This window comes from Cyclopterus lumpus, chromosome 9 (genome assembly GCF_009769545.1).
Source record: "Cyclopterus lumpus isolate fCycLum1 chromosome 9, fCycLum1.pri, whole genome shotgun sequence".
Classification (NCBI taxonomy): Eukaryota; Metazoa; Chordata; class Actinopteri; order Perciformes; family Cyclopteridae; genus Cyclopterus; species Cyclopterus lumpus.
This window is the reverse complement of record NC_046974.1, coordinates 26847911-26866692: the sequence shown is the minus strand read 5'-3', so window position 1 is coordinate 26866692 and position 18782 is coordinate 26847911. Positions and strand designations below refer to the sequence as shown.

The 18782-nt window shown below is 45.4% G+C and overlaps 1 protein-coding gene across 1 annotated transcript in view; it reads left to right on the top strand.

Annotated features, from left to right (window-relative positions):
• Positions 1 to 5120: 5120 nt before the first annotated feature.
• tnc (tenascin C) overlaps positions 5121 to 18782 on the top strand; it is a 43078-nt gene continuing 29416 nt past the window's right edge. The window contains exons 1-2 of the mRNA XM_034541717.1: positions 5121 to 5219; positions 16997 to 17558. Of these exons, the coding sequence (XP_034397608.1) occupies positions 17075 to 17558 (484 nt within the window). The 5' untranslated portion in view covers positions 5121 to 5219; positions 16997 to 17074. The remainder of the gene's footprint in view (positions 5220 to 16996; positions 17559 to 18782) is intronic.

The window sequence follows — 18782 nt, the reverse complement described above, 5'->3', positions numbered from 1 at the left end:
TCCGGCTTCCTCCCACAGTCCAAAGACATGCTGCAGGTTAATTGATCTCTAAATGTCCCATAGGTGTGAATGTGAATGTGAATGGTTGTATGTCCCTACATGTGCCCTCGATGGACTGGCGGCCTGTCCAGGGTGTCCCCTGCCTTCGCCCTATGTCAGCTGGGATAGGCTCCAGCGCCCCCGTGACCCTAATGAGGATAAGCGGTATTGAAAATGGATGGATGGATGGATATAAAAATTCTGCCCTATTTTGGATTTTAATAATTTATTTTGTATTTTTTGAAGCGCACAATTAAAAGTAATCGCACCACAGCTAGCGAGAGGCCTATTTGCATCTGTTGTCCTGTTTGTTGTATTGTCTTGTTCTTACTGCCAGCAATCACATTAGAAGCATTACAACCTCGAGCGCTGCACTAAGATTAGCTCGTTTCAGTCCGTCCAGATGGTCCCCGGCTGACCCGGGGTTTCCCCCTCAGGCCGCACCGTAGCTGTGCGTCATCCCGTGCTGCAAACCTGTACGCTGCACTTGATCTGGCTCGGCTGCTGCTGCTCATGACGCCTCTTGTACACGTTACGCTGTCAAGACCTGAACCACTGGAGGTCAATGCTTGACCTCAACCAATCGTCTCTGCCTCAACCAGCTACGGGAGGCGGGTCCTTTCCCCTTTTATCCGGTTCTTCATGCTAAACTAAGCTAATCCGGACTCTTTTCTCATCTCAAAATAATTTGTTTCATGAAATATTAACATGTCCCTTTCATTGTAGGATTCTTTTACTTCTTCCTCTTTCAAGTTTCTCCAGTCAGAGATTCTAACCGGTGACCTTCAGGTCTCAGGCCGGTTTCTCTGACCTCTAAACTACAAATCCCTCTCTAGATTAGACAAATATAATGCAAATGGCTATGCAAACAGCAGCAGAAAAGCAAAACAGAAGCACTTGGTTTCTCTGTGCCTGCATGTCTCATAAAAGCCATCGTGGGGCCCATCCTTTCACCCCCGCATTATGAATTATGGATCACCGCTAATAGGCTGTTTCTCCCTTGTTTAACTTATTGTAGCCACAGGCTTGCCACTGACGGCTGCTTCCACTTGGACTCCCCACCTCGGTGCTCATCACCTACATTACGCCTCCCACCACCCAGGTGTTATGGTCTCATTATTACAGAGGCAGGGGCTTCGGCAGCTCGGGGACGTGGAGGCAGACCGGGTCTGGTCCGAGTGACCCTCCCTGAGGACTTAACCCGCACCGTCCCACCTCGCTGTTGCATAATGGATGAAGGACAGACATTGGGAGGGCGGGGGAAGGAATGGGAGCGGGGGCCCTTATTACCTTGTGATTCATTTTTAATGAGGTAAACAGGTCTTTCCAGGTCACCTGCGAGCTCACACACACACCCATTGGCGGGTGGTGTGTCCTCCCCGCCGCTGCCTTATTGCTGCCCGCTTTGACATCCTCCATGGCTGCAGGGGCTCCATAGTATAATTAGGTCTCACTGTCATTGACAGAACGTGTCTCACTTCCCACAGAGTCCCTCTCCTTCCCTTCAAGTTCGATGCCACCAATTATACAGTGGCAAGAAGACCTTATTATAAGTGCTCCAGGCAACCTTTGCCTCACTTCTCCTCTTGCTGCCACTAGATTAAGTTTCCCAGCAGTGAGTTATACACAGCGCCACAATTAAGTTACAATATATTCTGTCATAATTGATTCCATTGCGCCTCGCAGCTCATAAATTGAATATGAAATTGTGTAGGGAAAAACTGTTCTTTGAAAATGGCCCGTCCTTTTGCAGTCAACTGGCAACATCGACGCTGTAACATGCAGCCGTTCTCTCTCTTCACCTCGCCGTCTGTGTGCATGTCAGATGACAGTTGATGAAAGTGAACATCGTTGCGCTCTAATGGGAATAAAAACAGGCTCCTTCGTGCAGACGCCCCGGCTTCCAGCGGCGGCAGCAATTGGATGACAGGCGAGGATGCACGTACGAGGTGTCATCTAGGGAAATCAAACCCCCGCTCAGTTCACTTGCTCTGAAAGTGGGTGAACAGGTACGCCTTCGCAAACAGGGAGGCGGAGAACTCCCACAGCAATTCTCTGCAAAAAAGCCAGGCGAGGCTGTGAAGGAAGGAAGCAGGGCGAGAGAGAGAGAGAGAGAGAGAGAGAGATGAGAACAGGAACAGATGGAGAGATGCAGGGAATCTACATTTACAGTCATTTAAAACAGGTGCTATACATAGCCAGGCATTCAGCCCATCATCTCATCTAAATGATGATCATTAAAGCCAGAATTCATTAAAAAAAGGATCCATGCCCCCGGACTGTATAGATTTCCTCCCTCTCTCTTGGGAGCGGGAGATGAAAATGAATTTAGGGCCCCTCGAGTCATTGAATTTGCTTTTTATCACCATTGTGCCGTATATGGGATTAGAGAGGATCTTTTCTGCCTGGCTGGCTACCGGCTCTCAGCAACAAGACGAGGATCATTTCCCCTGCTGGGAAAGGAAGCTCCACTCAGTACACACACCGTATGAATCTTCCCCTCACACATACCACGATCTTTATCAACACGTGGGGCGTTTGAGCTTTGATGAGCCATATTTCCCCAAAGGCTTCTTCATATAAGTTAGGAAAACATACATTCATTTAGCCTCCATATGACTTGTTTCCCCTGGAACCGCGTCATTAGCACTTTTGTAAAAGTTTGCTCAGGAAGCGATACATCAAGCAAACAAAAACCAGGGAAAGATTTGTGGAGGTCTTTATCCTTCCCCACCATCGTCAGCAGCGAAGCCCGGTGCGATCAGTCCGCGGGGTCATATTCTGACTTAATGAGTGCCACGCCGCCTCTCATGGGAGATCTTTTGATGCGCATTTCTTCGCTCTTTGAAGTCCCCCCCCCAAGGTACAAGTGGTCGATAGGAGCCGCGTGGCGCGGGATCCTCCCGAGCTCTTTGTTCCTGTGTTTATTCGAGGCGGTTCTGCCTGTTTACATCACAGTCTCGAGCGCAGAACGCCTGGTAATTGTAACCAGCGTACGGTCGGTACCCCGAGCGAAGTCCAATCAAGAGACGGTTACAGGCACGGCAGGTTGGCGGTCGCCGCCTGAGCAGTTGAATGGACGTGTCGGGGGAGAAGAGGCCCCCAGGTGGCAGCCAAACGAGAACGCGAGTCAAACAACGATACTAATCCATAAGCTTTCCATGATATCAAACCCCATTTTTAAATTGCACGTATGATACATTTTGTCCGCTACCACCTTTCTACGCATTTGGTTTCTTGTACTGCTTTTTGCATTGCAAATTGCGTACACATGCACAAAGGTTTCTCGGCTAGTGTCGGACATTTGACTACGGCCGTTGTCGTTGTTGGCATCAGAATATCAAAACTGATGGTCGTAACAGAACCACATCAACATTTGTTTGGCCTTTTCCATCTCGGCCAAGGAAATACACGAGAAGCTCAAAATGATGTTTATTCTAATGGAATCAGGCTTGCTTTAAGGGTCGGTCACACCAGCATCTAAAAGAGCAAAGTTACGTGCCAAATTTCAAGGAAATGGTGCAATCACTGGAGTTGCTAGTGGGGTTAAAACATTGACGTGCACATCCACACCTAAAGCAAACCAACAGTGCTAACCTTTGGGGGAATGGAGAACCCCAAATGGAGACACCTATCATTTCTTCATAAGCTGCGTAACCGTCCACCTTTAGTTAATCTTCCATGGTCAAAGTATTAAGTATACACCACAAAATAGTCATGGATAGATATGAGACATGTTGGGATGGTACATATACATCTTTTTGAATAAACTATGTTCTTATTGTCCAGTAAAAGCCTGCGCTAACCAGCAAAATTAATTCACAAAGCAGCCCTGCGAGTAGCGTTCTTTGAAAAATTACTATTACCAATCCAATTTCCCTTAAAGTGACACTTATAACAATAGAGTACTTCACTTGTTACCTTTTTTCTGTGTACTTCATTTGATACCCAGAATGTGAATGGAAACTGTGTGCAAGTCTCACTGGCTAGCAAATACCTCATATGGCTGTTACTGTTTATAGCCATTGGCTGTTTTTAGCCAACGGAACTTCCCGGGAGCGTAAAGCCCACCCTATGGCACTCCCCTTACGTTTAATAATGGTAACTCTGTCAGCAATGTTGACGCTGTTAACACAGTTAGCTGCCAGCCGCCAGCTGAGCAGCACTCCCTGTTGAGAGCTGTGAGCAGGCAGGCCCTCCCGGCTCTATGGGCTGTTGGTTGTGGCAAAAATCCTACAAATAGTGATTTATTTTCTACATGTGGGTACAAAGAGGATCGGTTGCAGGTATCGTTTGACTGGAGAAGCTTCGATACCACTTGGTGCTGCATTCTTTCTGGCATTGCCTTACAGTTATGGGGTACTGATACACAGCAAAGTTGTCAAGATATTGTCAAGATTTTAGGACCAAGTATTAGTTGTAGACAGATTTTTGTTCGTCTTTTGTACAGAACAACCAAAAATAGCGACATATTGATCATTTAATTATTCATTCAGTGTTTGCCTGCATCCTTATCAGTCTCACAAATGGAGCCGAGGCGGTCCCCCTTCACTCCCCGCTTTCAAGTTCTTAAACGCTATGTTAATGCAGGCCCTGCATTCACTCATATCTAGCCTTCCATTGGCTTGCCCGCTGCAATTTGCTGCTAATGGTCCAACCAGCCCCCCCCTCCCGCCCCAAACCCCCACCTCCCCCTTTCCTTTCCGTCTCTCTTTCTCTCTCAGTCAGTCTTTCTCTCCCCATCCAGCCTTGAGGCGTCCCGTTTCAGCTCCTTCGCTTTCAGTCACAATGCTGTGGAGACGGTGAATGGGTGGGGGGCATTTAAGAGAGCAGTAGGTGGGAGTGGAGTCTGACCGCAGAGGGTCTACTGTTTAAAAGAAAGGGAACTCACTCTCTCTCTCACTCTCTCTCTCACTCTCTCCCTCCCTCTCTCTCTCAGTCTGCCACTCTCCGTCTCTCTCTTCTCACTGGCTGCACAACATCAGCCGTCTCTCTAGGTGGACTCGAGTAAACACTCAGAGAACAGAGGGAAGAGGGAAGATGACAGAGCTGTCAGCGCTCTGAGAGATACACACCGGTGAGAGCGTTTGTCGGGGCTGGCTGATAAGGCTTCAACGCCTGCTTCTGCTCACACTTCCTAATCAGTGGAGGAGCCGTGAGCATCGTGCGCCTCACGTGAGGTAAGTCACCTTCTTTACCTGCACGGAGCCGGCGTGCTTGAATGGGAGCAGAATGAATGGGCTGAATGGACTTTAATTAGGATGATTGAGGATTGCAAAGCTGGACAACTTTATAACTCCAACCGCATTCTCAAAGCTTTTTTCCTCTTTTATACAAGTTATACAACTTTTCTATTTTATAGCAAGGGACATGTAATCACACATTTTGTCCAAAAGCCTCAAATATTAAGTTTACAATGACACAAACATCAGAATAATTCTCCTATTTGAAAAAACTAAAAGTAATCAGCATTTAACATGTTTGCTTGATAAGTGACCCACATTTATTGAATTTTGTCAATTACATTTCAGTTAACTAATCATCTAATTATGTGTGGCTATTCTATATCCTCACCTCCAGTGAAAAACATTTGGAATATCCATTCATCAGAGCAGCTTCTGAAAATCATCCTCGTGTTTTACAAGGGGGGACTTCAGAGACCCGGTGAATTTCACACTTCACTGAATGCAACTGGGTGCCAATTATGTTTAGCTGTGAACGTTTTTCCTCTCGTTTTTGGGCTAATTCCCATTTTATTATCAGAGCAGGTAAAAAAAGAAAGAACAAAAGAGTAATCTCTTCCGAGATGGAAGTCTGTGATGTTCCAATGATTTGTTCTGCTTGCGTTGGGTCCGATGCTGATCGGAGAGATGGGTAGGGTCAGTGTGTGTGTGTGTGTGTGTGTGTGTGTGTGTGTGTGTGTCCGTATGTGCTGCTTGCCGGAATACCTCCAGCTGTACACTTTCTGGTTGCCAGCAGACAGTAGGCTTGTGTAACCCAGGAGACAGACAGCTGCTATGTATTAGATGCTGCTGGTTGGTTCCTCTCCCAGCTCTCCAGCATTCACACTGCCGGCTGTAAACTGGCAGCCTCACTGAGACACACACACACACAGACATGCTGGCAGTGGCTGTCCCCCTCCATGTGCTTCCCGGTCTCCTATCTTGAGGTCAGCTTCATTTGTTTGTCAGTCCCACACAGAGATTGACGAAAGAGAAACAGACCGTACGAAATAGAGGATGTTTAATGGATCAGTAAATAAGAGGGCATTCGCTCATGTGGGTGTTTGACAGCTAAAGGGCTTACAATCTCTAGTCAAACAAATTGAAATAGTTAAAGTGAACTGGTGTGACTTTTGCTCAAATATAGTGTAACAGTAGCAAAAGTAAAGAAGAGTCATTGTGCTGCTGAGTCAGCGACCTGACTCACAAATCTGTATAAAGATTCCTCCCATCACCCTCCATGAGCTCCTGGTCATACCAGACCATGTAATAATGTTGCAATGAGAAAGGGTGCGTTTAACTGCTCATGATTTCATGTTTTTATATGGAAGCAAATAACTGTGCTGCATTCAAGATTTGATGCTCAAGGAGTTTTGAGCATCAAATCTTTTTCCTGCCCGAGTGCAGCACGCCTCCAAATCTGCCTGGAATTCTTTGGGTAGGTTAGCAGTTCTTTAAGGCAGGATTTATTGCAGGGCGGTGTACCCCTGAAGCTGTTTGAGGAAAATCCTATCCTCACGGTGCCCAATATGGGGACCCCTATCTCAATCTTAGCGAGAGAGGGTTAGGGTGGAGAGAGGTAAACGGGTGAGTCGGGAGGAGGAGAGCCAGGAGGAGAGCGAGAAGTGGGCGTGTGTGGAGATATAAGGTGGGCTGTGATGGAGGAGACCCACAGGATACCAGGGCAGCGTCTGCCGGATGGTAATTGTGTGTGATGAGGAGATGCGGACACAATGAAGCAGCTGTGACTTCAGGTTCTCCGGCTCAGCTCAATCTATGTGAAATACCTCTTCTTTTGTCTCATTTTGACTTATTTCACATGTCACACACTGACTTTTTCTGCATATCTGTCGGTGGCAGCGAAGGCTTGGTCGCATTAATGTTTCATGATGCTTTGGCTCGGCATATGAGTAGCCACTGACAGTGACACTCGGCATGACGACGAGTGGGAAACGGGCCTTTGTTTGGACAGCTGTTCACTTCCCGACGCTCAATGCCCCACAAAGCTCTCTGAGAGGGTGACTGTCTTTAACCCCACTTAGCTCCTTCGCTGGTGATTGAAAGCAAACAGTAATCGTGGGTTTTTCAGATGAGGCTCAGGAGAGATGCCGAGATGTTTTGGGTTGGATTAAATGAACATCATCTTTAATTCAGGCTGATCTAGACTCTCAATGTCGCCTCCTTTCTTGCCCTTCCCTTTGTCTCTCTCTTCTACATTGTCCCTGGTTTCTGGTGAAATGTTGTGCTGTCATGTTTGGTGACATTTCCCTAGATTTCAAATAATTAGTATCAAAAGTACAAATTTGGATGTTCTCACCTGGACTGTACTACTCGGTTTATATGACCACCTGTGGTCCAGATGGCTCTAAATACCTTGAATCTAGTAAACCAAAACACACATTGAGCACAGTGAAACTGAAGGTCCAATGTTAAAAGAGGAGCGTCAGGCAGTAAAACAGAAATCACTGCTTTAAGTATAGATATAAAAGATAATGTCTGCAGACATTTGTGGTTTGGACAAAAACTCAGACTTGTACTGTAGCACCACCGGTGGAAAATCTGGTCACGGAAGAAGAATCCTGTCTTCTCAAATTCTAACATCCTCGACTGAACTTGAAGGATTGCATCAAAGGGTAGTGTGCCTTTGTTTTCCAAATAAATGTTTGTAAGGCACCATTGATGGCCACAAAAGTCACCACTATTGCATTTTCCTGTGCCCCACTCGGTCCGAGTCCGATTAGTCATCACCATGGTACAAAGACTCCCCTCGAAGAATTCCAGTGTTTAAAGCATTCCAGATGGTTTTTAATGTTCCTCGGATGCTAATATGCGACGGCAATGGAGTGGAAGTCTTGGAGCTGTGGGATCCGGGATGCCTTTGTATTGCCCATACTTGGAGGCATCCAATGGATGATCACTTGTGGTAGACTCTTCGTAGTGACACTTCGCCTCCATGAGTGACCTCACACATTGGAATGCATGAGCCATAATGTTCTTAGAACAAGATGGGGGCCCTTTAGAGAGGGGCAGACAATTTAAATTGGGGAAAATGGTAAAAAAAAAAGCGGGGAAGCCAATGAAGAGCCGACCCCGGGGACCGGGGTCATTAGGCTCATACAAGTGTCTGAATGGAAGGCACTCCCAATTTGGACACGCAACACGCTTCAGGCTTTCATCACAGACAAGGACAAACAGATGTCCGGGTATCACAGCCAACACGCTCGCTTCCATTTATAGTGGAGAGAAAAAAAATCCTTTCCATCCTGTGTGAATGGAAGTAACCAATAAACCTCTAGTGTAAAGTGCTGAAATATGCAGTCTTTGAAAGGCCTTGTAAAGTCCTCTTACATGTTTACTCAGCCTTCTTTTCCTCCAATGTCTGAATCCACAGTACGAATCAAACTTCAAAGATATTCCACATAGAAAGAGGTGAGTCTGTTTTGTTTGATACCAAAAAAGCAAATAATGTTGGTTGGTAGAATCTATTAGTTTGTAGGTCAAGTGATTCATGCCGTCAGACACATTTCGACACTTCTCTATGATGTGCCACTTGAGAAAATACACTGATACCAATTCCATGTTTTAAAGTTCACAAGCAGCAACTAGCCAAACGCTCTCTGGAGACTGGGGCTTTCACCTTGCAGCTGTTTACCTGAGAGGGAAGGTGTTTGTTACATGGTAAGTTTAGAAGAGTCCCAGAAGTCGACATCAATACCTCGACACAGGCAGCAGCCAGTTACGAGCCAGATTTGTACAGCGATTGCGGTGCAGTGTGAAAGCCGAGGGGAGGAAGTAGGTAGAGCGGATGGGCCACGCGATGACTGGTGTCTGGAGAAAACAGCAGGTGGATGTGCTGTAAAGGCTGCACACGAGGCTGCCAAGTCTGCACACCACACGGGGGTTAGGCTAATAAACAGTAGGTCACCAGCACCCCGGCATGTTAAAAAGCTCATGAACAATGAACAAGCCTCCGACCTCTCCATCTGGCCCCGTCGAGAACAGCAGCGCGAGATGGAGGCGCTGCAGGGGACGCGCCATAAAGAATATCGATGGGCCTCAGGGCGAGCCGCGAGTCAAATCACAATGCAGTAAAAAAAGTAAATTGAGATTTGACTGTCTGCTCTGCAATTGACCCAGTGAGCACACTCGTTCGCTCAACATTCATTTTCTCCGTATCGCAGTGTCAAAGTCGGAAATTGGTTTTGGTTGAAGAAATAGACTTTTTTGGGGCTGTATCAGTCAGACGTGTCAGCTCAGGCTGCAAAGCACTCTGGGAGCGCGATAGGGCTCATCCTTGGCAGAGCGCGCTCTCCGAGTACCCAGATAAGTGTTTTTTGCCGGTATCTCAGATCCAGCCTCCCCGTCTGTCTTATCAGCCATGAACACACTAACCCCCACCACTCCCCCGCTATCTGTGTCATCAGATCCAATGGGGTCACAGCGGAGAGCCAATGAGCACAGCCTTTGGTTTCATGAAACCAGCCTTCTTTTCATCCATCAAAAAGAGAGTATTCCCCATTTCATATCTGTTTAGCAAGTCAAATCATCATAAATTGTTTACCATCTGGGAAATAATGATACCGTGTTGTAGTGGGAATATTGATATGCTTTATTGATTTCACGTCAGTGTCTTCAATGAGATTTGTAAGGCGTGAGGGGATAGAGAGATTTTTTACTTCAAAGGCAAAGGACTTTTGTCAGAAGTTGAATATAATTATGGTTATTACATAAATTTACATTCAACCACATTGCCCTAAGTGTCATCTGGACCTCAGTGAAAATAATCCTCTCATTATACTTCGGCATTATACGTTACTGTATTCACACTAATGCATGAATAGTAATGTTCTAAGTTTTCAAGTGACTTCACTATGCCTTTTTCGGAAAAAAATATTTAAAGCCAATGATAGATGTTTTGGCCTCTGAGGGTTAGCAAAACAATCTGTAAAGACATCACTGACATATTATCACCTCATATAGTAGACTATGTGTTTAGGACTGCAACTAATGATTATTTTCATTGATTTAATTTCAAGGTTTTTCAAAGCTTTATACTTATATATTATCAAATGTATCTATAATGCCGGTCCCATGACCTTAGAAATTACAGATTTTTCAGATCATATTTTTAATAACCATTCATGTTGGTCTGGGACCTGCTGCACCTAACTTGCTTTTGAAATATGCATCTGTCAGACAAGACAGAAGACTGGGAGGAGTCTTTACCCAATTAGCTGTGTGCTGCTGTCATTGCCTGACCACCACACTGCCACATTCAAACCAAATCCTGCGCTCAGCCTCAGTAGTTTCCTTTACATGAAATGAGTCAAAACTGATTGCCCTTCGTCTTTTCTTCTATCACCGGATCTCTCCAGCCTCGACCATTAAACGAGCAGTTTGCTTCTTTTCTCTGCCGGAGGGGGATTTTGTCTAGTTCAGCACAACAACGACGGCCACATCGTTCATAAAAGGGCAGTGAGGTGATAAAACTTTGAAAAACCTTTTCTGCCACGCAACAACGGTACCATCGATCGCACGTCGGGCAGTCAGCTCATGCCTCTTCCTGGAAATTCATTTCTGTGTTTGACGATTATAACTCATAGTGCTGTCCTCAGCAGCTCGCTATCTCTCTGACTATGACCTTGGTGGGGACACAGGATCCAATATTCACCTGCTCTAGCTCGGGACCTTGCAAGGCCAGTTGATTGTGATAAACACGGTCATCAGCAGATTCCAGATTCTTTGGGATATGAGCTCTTTAAATGTGCAATGTAAAGAATGTGAAGAGGTTACAGTGTTGACGTTACGTCAAAGACATCTACGTATTGCGGAGCTCTCTTCTAGCATGCTAACCGGGCCGTCCTGTCTTGCAATACCACCCGTACCCAGAGAGGTGACAGTGAGTCAATGTAGCGTCCAGTCTGTCCTCATGTTGAAGGTACTGGGTCCATGTACATTTTGATAGATCGAGAAAACAACGTACTTTCATTTCGTCCTCCCCGTCGACAGGAGGCCACTTAGCTCTGGAAGACGGTCCTTCAGTTGGCTGTAGCAACTCACTTTCTCTGCAAGCACAAACCTCATCGCCGGGGGTCTGATCCTTGGGGGGACTGCCCGAGTCCCTGCCTGATCAGCAAACTTACACAGTTTAGACCCAGCGCCAGCCCGCTGTGACTTCCGGGGCTGAGATTTGCACTGGCTTAATGGAGTTGCTACAGCTAACCGCTAACTGAAGGTCCGTCTCCCCGGAGCCACCGACCACCCACCTTCATAAGGACAACAAGAAAATAGTCGTGGTGTTCTCGTTTACGCCACTTTGGATTTATTCGAATAAACAAGCTATGAAAACATACACAGCAAGTTAGTGTCACAATAAACACATGATGTCTAACGTAAACTAGCTAGCTAGCTAGCGTATTCTTGACCTGCTGTTAGTTTGGATTTCAGCTCTTTTTTTTTTTTTTACTGATTATATTACATTTAGATTGTATGGACTCAGTAGTAGAAGGGAAATGCTGCCCCCCATTTGTTTGGTGCATGTGGCTACACATTGCACATTTCGTGATTCTTGACATGGCAGTGAGTGTGCGTGGCAGAGGCCCATTTCCTGGTCATTTCCCCTTGTTACAGTGTGAGAGTGTCTCAAGGTGAAAAGAGCCCCAGACAATAAGCCTTCTTTCAGTCCTTATACCAGCGACCCAGATTTGGATACTGTACCAAAGACGGCAAGCTGAGTTTTTGTCATGGGTGACCTACAAAACTAGGCAAGCTTGAAACATTCTTCAGAAATCAAAAGAAAGCATGTGCATCCTATCAGACCTGTTTAACAAACAGTCCTGGGACTTGAGTTGTAGTCGTTGAATATTTACAGCTTTTTACGCCCCAAAGGAGGGCACGCCGCTTCATTATCCAAATTGTTTGTTGTTGAGTTATCAGACGGCTGCTGCGCTGTCTGTTCACTCAGTGCTGCCGTTATCCAGTGATAGTTAACAAATCTTTCTTTTCCTTGGTTTTTGGTTTTAAAATGACCTGCAACACATTGCTGTTGATAACGATTGTCTTCCTTTTCTGCCAAAACAAATTGCATTTTTCAGTAGCACTTTCCTTTCATGTCTATAACACCATCAACACACACATACTTATAATGCACAATAATCAGCACATTTTTTTTCCACCGCAGTAAGAGAGGAGATGACAGACGCTGTTCAATGACCGCTGATCTTTAGTCCACGAGCAGCAAGACGCTTAAAGGGTCTGAAAAGTCTTTAGCTATTAACATTCTGGACTGTCTTTGTGTTGGCCTGCATCTCTTCCGTGCATGCCTTGCATTTCGTTTTGTCTTATCCATTTTCCATATCCTATTTGCACATGCCCTGTTGAATGAAGGCCCTGAGCCCAAAGGGCAAAGGATTTGAGAAAAAAAAATTGAGAAAAAAACAAAAAATTAAATTAACCTGCTTTATTGAGCGGTGAGACAAAGATTGATACACCCTATAAATGCTTGGTCTGCCAGTTAGCAATCTTTCTTTCCTTCAATGGCAGCACATATTGGTTTGCTTTTAAATGACAGACCACACATTGCTGTGGATAAAACGCCTTTCTTTTGTGCCAAAACAAATTGCATTTTCTCCTCAGAACGGCTGTACAGATAACCACTGCTTTCCCAGCAATAGGAAAAGCTGCCATTTAGCAATCTCAGCAAAGGTGAACCACAGCAACGGCTGTGTTTGGCCGCATGTGGCCCTGGCTGAAAGTTATGTCTGCAGTCCTCCACAGACAGAAAGTCTGCCTATCAATGTCTTAACCAACTGAAAGTAAAACCTTTGTCAAAAGGAGGAAAGGATCACGCTGCTAAAGTAATCATCCAACACGCATTGATTTATGTCCATTGAAACAGTGCTGTTCAAATGCACTATCAATGCTAAGAATACAATCTTTGCAAGCCACGTTGGGTTGGGGATATTTGGTAATTTATGGGGATTCGGGCTGACGGGACTGCCCTTGCACTCTTATCTGGATCCCCTTGGTCTGTCTTTGTGTAAAATAAATGTATTCTCTTGATGTACCCACGGTTTAAGGTTCTGTATTTGCACAACATGGACGCTAAAGAAAGGGACATGTTGGAATACACATGTTCTTTAAGGAAGGAGTGAGTTACTGCGGCTGTTTTTTAAATAACATTAATGGAAACATCAGGACGTATGAGAAGACTTATGCAAAGAGGCACTTCTCTGTGGATTGCCAATTCTGGACTCTTTGGATGTGACACAAATGAAGAAGTATCAACTCTTGTTGGAAGGTTTGTGCATACCACTCTCATGCATGTTTTGGATCTGGATTGGTATTGGGTGTTATGACATTTCTTTCATAATTTATATGAATAGTTGTATTTGCTTAAACTCGACCAAAACTCAAACATAGAAAAGACAGATCAGAAAATCCTATGATTCAAATGGATTTTGTCAACAGGGGCACCAGATCAGAAATTGCTATTTTGAACTACTACATTTATTTTTATTTTTGGTTGCTGTATTTCATCCTCTCTGCCTGTTTCAGTGTGGGATTTCATCCAACAATCCAAAGACATGCAGGTTGGTTCATTACTCTAACTTGCCCGTGCTACGCTGCGTCGCTACGCTGCGTCGCTACGCTGCGTCGCTACGCTGCGTCGCTACGCTGCGTCGCTACGCTGCGTCGCTACGCTGCGTCGCTACGCTGCGTCGCTTCGCTGCGTCGCTTCGCTGCGTCGTTTGTTGTTTCGTTACGTCGTTTGTTACGTTGTTTCATTATCTTGTAATGTTTCTTTGATAAATAATTTTACTTCATGTCGTTACGTCATTCGGTTACTTCATGTCATTTATTCACGCTAACTATGGTTGTTGGATTCAGTTGTTCCGTTGTTTTTGTTGTTCTGTTTCGTTGTTCCGTTACCTTGGTTGTTACGTTACATTGTTACGTTACATTGTTACGTTACATTGTTACGTTGTTACGTTACATTGTTACGTTGTCACGTTGTCATTTACACAAACCATGATTTTTTTTCTAGTTTTGTTGAACCTAACCAATCATATCACAACGCACAATAAGGGGGTGATATGAAACACATTCATAAACATTTATTTTTGGTTAAGAAATGTTGACATTGAGCGTATCAGTGGTTTTTCAGAAACATCCAATTCTCCAAAAAATTATTTTCGGCTTGGGTGAAGTTTTTTGTTTGTTGTTGTGATTTTTGTTGTTATGAGGACCACAATGCATTGCTCTTTAGGTTGGGAATGGTTACATTTATAGTCAGTTCACGGTTTAAGTTTGGCTGTTTGATTGGCAGACCCTGTCCCTTTAATCCCAAAACAACAACACCATAAAATGTGTTCAACATTCCTGACAGCGAGAAACCTAATCACGTTTAAAATCAATGCCAAATGGATCTTTCCAGCTCTACTCTGTGTGAGGTATAACACTTCAAGTGTTCCGGTCATTCACAACAGGATAATTTAGATCAGTTGCACCAAATGTGTGTGCCAGTAGGTTTCTCTTGGAAAAAAAAAGAATCGCCTCACATTCGACCACAAGACGGGCAACAAGCTTTGTTGCTGTTTGAGAAGCTAACTATACAGCAAAACCAAATGAGGGAATAACAAAGCAGCAGCAGTCAGATTGTATCAAGTCTGTGTCTGCAGTGCCAGCAACCAGCAGCATTAGCATAGTGCCAGGGCCACATGGTGCTTATGAAGGAAGTCCAAACTGGGGTATGAGCTCTGTGTTTCTCAGCGTCACACTCAGATTCTCTTATTGTGATTGTTCTGCTTCATATTAAAGAGTGGTGGACTGCATCTAAGAGGAGAAAAGGTCAAATCAGATTTATTTTCAGAGTCCGTGGAACTCTCTTCTCTTCGTCTAATTCTGAATAAAGCGAAGTTTCGCCAGAGCCACAGATTCTCAAACAAAGCGTGCTTTGGTCTCTCAGGGTTGCCTCGCTCAGAGTTCCATGTGGAGAGCAGCCAGCCTTCAAAGTGAGAAAGCCAACCATCCGCCCAGAACTAAAACCTTAGCAGCATCTCAAAGCAATTTTCTGGCTATTTTGTTGATTTAATCCCTAGTTTGTGATGCTCGGGCACAGCGGTGTGAATGTATTGGTGTGCGCGTCGATGTTCATGTGTGACATGAGACGCAGGGTGGTGGGGGTGGGATGGACCCCTGAGGGCCCAGATCCTCAGCGCTTCCATCAGGAAGCCACATTAGCACTTTTACAGTCTTCCCATCATGGAGGCGCTCATCCCTGCCTGTCTAATCAGGGGGCTGGAGGGGTGCAGGGTGCATGTGTGTGTGCGTTGAAGCGGTGGGATCCCTCCAAGCTGAGCTCATCTGTCAGCTTGCCTAATCACACGTCAGGCCGGGATAAAGAAGCCGAGCACCTCTTGCTGGAATGTTACCTGCTGACTGCCAGCCTCCCTGTGTCCGCACACGTGAAGATGCAAAGACGCAAAGATGCAAAGAAAAATAAGCAAAGATGTTTTTTAATGCATCCACATCAGCGCCACTAAGTCAGGTGATAAAAAATCCTTCATATATATTCCACCGCAGGGTTTGGAATCTGCTATGTGTGCTTATCCAGATAGTTTCATGTTGGCTGCTAACAGGTCCTATTACCTTCAGAGATGCCAAGGCACACATTGGTTTTATTAGAGGCACAACATGATTGGTGTCAGCATCTCTGACAAGGTGGGCTAGAAAGGGCATTATATAAACTGAGGCTGAGCCAGACACTTTTTTTTAATAGTTTTCTTCTCCCTTTTGGTTCCAGTACTGACGGGCTAATAATTTGATATAAAACTAATAGAAACAGGATTATTAAAAGGAACAAAATGCTTTAAGATTCAGTCCTCTTTTTCATGAATAACACCAAATGTAACAGCAAGAACATACCTGTAACCATATATTACATTTATCAAAGAAGAAGAAAAAACACCAGGTCTTCAGGTTGGTTTCCATGCCACAACCTTTTTTTTTTCATCACCTTGAATGAAAAAAAAAAAGTGTCTGTCAAGAGAGCAGTCTGGGAATGCTGACATGGATGTTTGCAGGAAGCAGGGAAGTTTGTGCAGACCTCTGTGCTTTACAGGAAGCCCACAGATGGTCTAACCATACACCGTTATTAATCTGTCAGCTTGGGTTGTGGCCTGGACTGCAGGGAAAGAATGACGGAGGAGGCTCCCCACCATGCAGGTGTTGTCGGGGCTGTCCGTGGCAACCTGTCTCAACGAGGCCAAAATGAAAGGAAAGCCTCAGATCGCCAAGGCCATACGCCGGCCCTGCGGTGGCTGCTGCTCCCTGGTCCTCTAAGGGATTGTGAGAAGAATGTCATCTGCTAAGTGTATGTCTCCTCCTCTAAGAGCAGAGGGGCCTAAAATGGGTCAGGGGCAGCAACAGGATTGGAAGTGGTCTTTTGTTGGGGGGTAACAGAAGAAGGGTAATTGCTTTTCAGTGGCATACTATGATATTTCAGTCCAACTTTGGCTCCCATTGCGGATGCATGTGTAGTGGGAGTACGTTAATGCATGTACCCTGAATGGCAATTGCAAACAAGAAAAGGGTAATATCCACCAGAATTCTGCGTAGATTGCTATGTGGTGTACATGTAGAGATATACAGACAAACTATTTTAAATGTTGATGTCCTGGAAAGAAGTGCCCTTCTTAATGTTTCGCTTCCGCCTGTACTTTCTCTTACTCTAGGACTCAGGACAAGAACACCTATTTGATCCCTGAACAGTCTGCACTCAGCTGCTACTTCCTCAGTGTCAGGGTGTCGTCATGGGGATGAAAGGCTTCCTCTTCGGCTGCGTGACCGTGGCCCTGCTCCTCGAGCTCTCCACTGCCGGCCTGGTCAAGAAGGTCATCCGCCACCGCAGGGATGCTCTGGCGCCGACGAAAACCCAGGAGAACCTCACCCTGCCCCACCCAGACCAGCCGGTGGTGTTCAACCACGTCTACAACATCAACGTCCCCACCACGTCCCTCTGCTCCGTGGACCTCGACTCTCCCGGCAACGCCGAGCTCAAACACAAGGGCGCCCCGATGGACATGCAGAACACCGAGCACATGGAGCACACCGTGGACGGCGACAATCAGATCGTCTTCACCCACCGCATCAATATCCCCAAGCAGGCGTGCGGCTGCGACAACCAGCTGGGTCTCAAGGATATCCTGAACAGGCTGGAGATGCTGGAGTCAGAGCTGTCGAGTTTGAGAGAGCAGTGCAGCAGTGGGACGGGCTGCTGTGGATCTCAGGTTACAGGTAAGTCGACACCTTTCATGTGCTGTTGTACTGTAATGACTGTGTCCTAATGGTAGTGTGTGTCTAGTTTACTATACAAGTCAACTCACGTGAAATCTCTTTCTAAAGGGCTTCCCGTTTGAGAGCAGAAAGGTCGTACATTTTGGATTTCAGTTCATTAAAAGCTGGCCATTGCAATCATTTTGGAAAAAAAGTAGATAGTTCAATTCAATTCAATTCAGTTTATTTTGTATAGCCCAATATCACAAATTACAAATTTGCCTCAGAGGGCTTTACAATCTGTACACATACGACATCCCTGACCTTTGACCTCACATCGAATCAGGAAAAACTCCCCAAAAATAACCTTTGACAGGGAAAAAAGGGAAGAAACCTTCAGGAGAGCAACAGAGGAGGATCCCTCTCCCCGGATGGACAGAAGAATAGATGTCATGTGTACAGAATGAACAGCATTACAGAGTTACATAAACACATTACATGAATATGACAATGTATGAATGGAACTCCAATCCATGAAACAGAAGGAGGTAGAGAGGAGGGGGGGGGGCATCAGCAGGGCCAATGGGAGGCCGGCTCACCAGGCATCAGACACCGCCAGGTCCAATGGACCCTATGGGTTAGGAGCCAGTGCAGAGCAGCTAATACAGGAGTCATGTGATCTCTTTTCGTAGTTTTTGTGAGTACACGAGCTGCAGCATTCTTGATCAACTGGAGGGACTTAAGAGACTTATTAGAGCAGCCTGATAATAAGGAGTTGCAGTAATCTAGTCTGGAAGTAACAAACACGTGAACCAGCTTTTCTGCATCTTTTTGAGACAAGATGTGCCTGATTTTTGAAATGTTACGTAGATGAAAAAATGCAATCCTTGAGATTTGCTTAACGTGGGAGTTAAAGGACAAGTCTCGGTCAAAGATAACTAGAGATTCTTTACAGTGGTGTTGGATGCCAGGGAAATGCCATCTACAGAAACCACATCACCAGATAATTGATCTCTGAGGTGTTCAGGGCCCAGTAAAATAACTTCAGTTTTGTCTGAGTTTAACATCAGGAAGTTGCAGGTCATCCATGTTTTTAGCGAGCTGGTTGGTCTCCTCTGGTTTGATCGATAGATATAATTGAGTATCGTCTGCATAGCAATGAAAGTTTATGCAGTGTTTCCAGATAATGTTGCCCAAAGGAAGCATATATAAGGTAAATAAAATTGGTCCAAGCACAGAACCTTG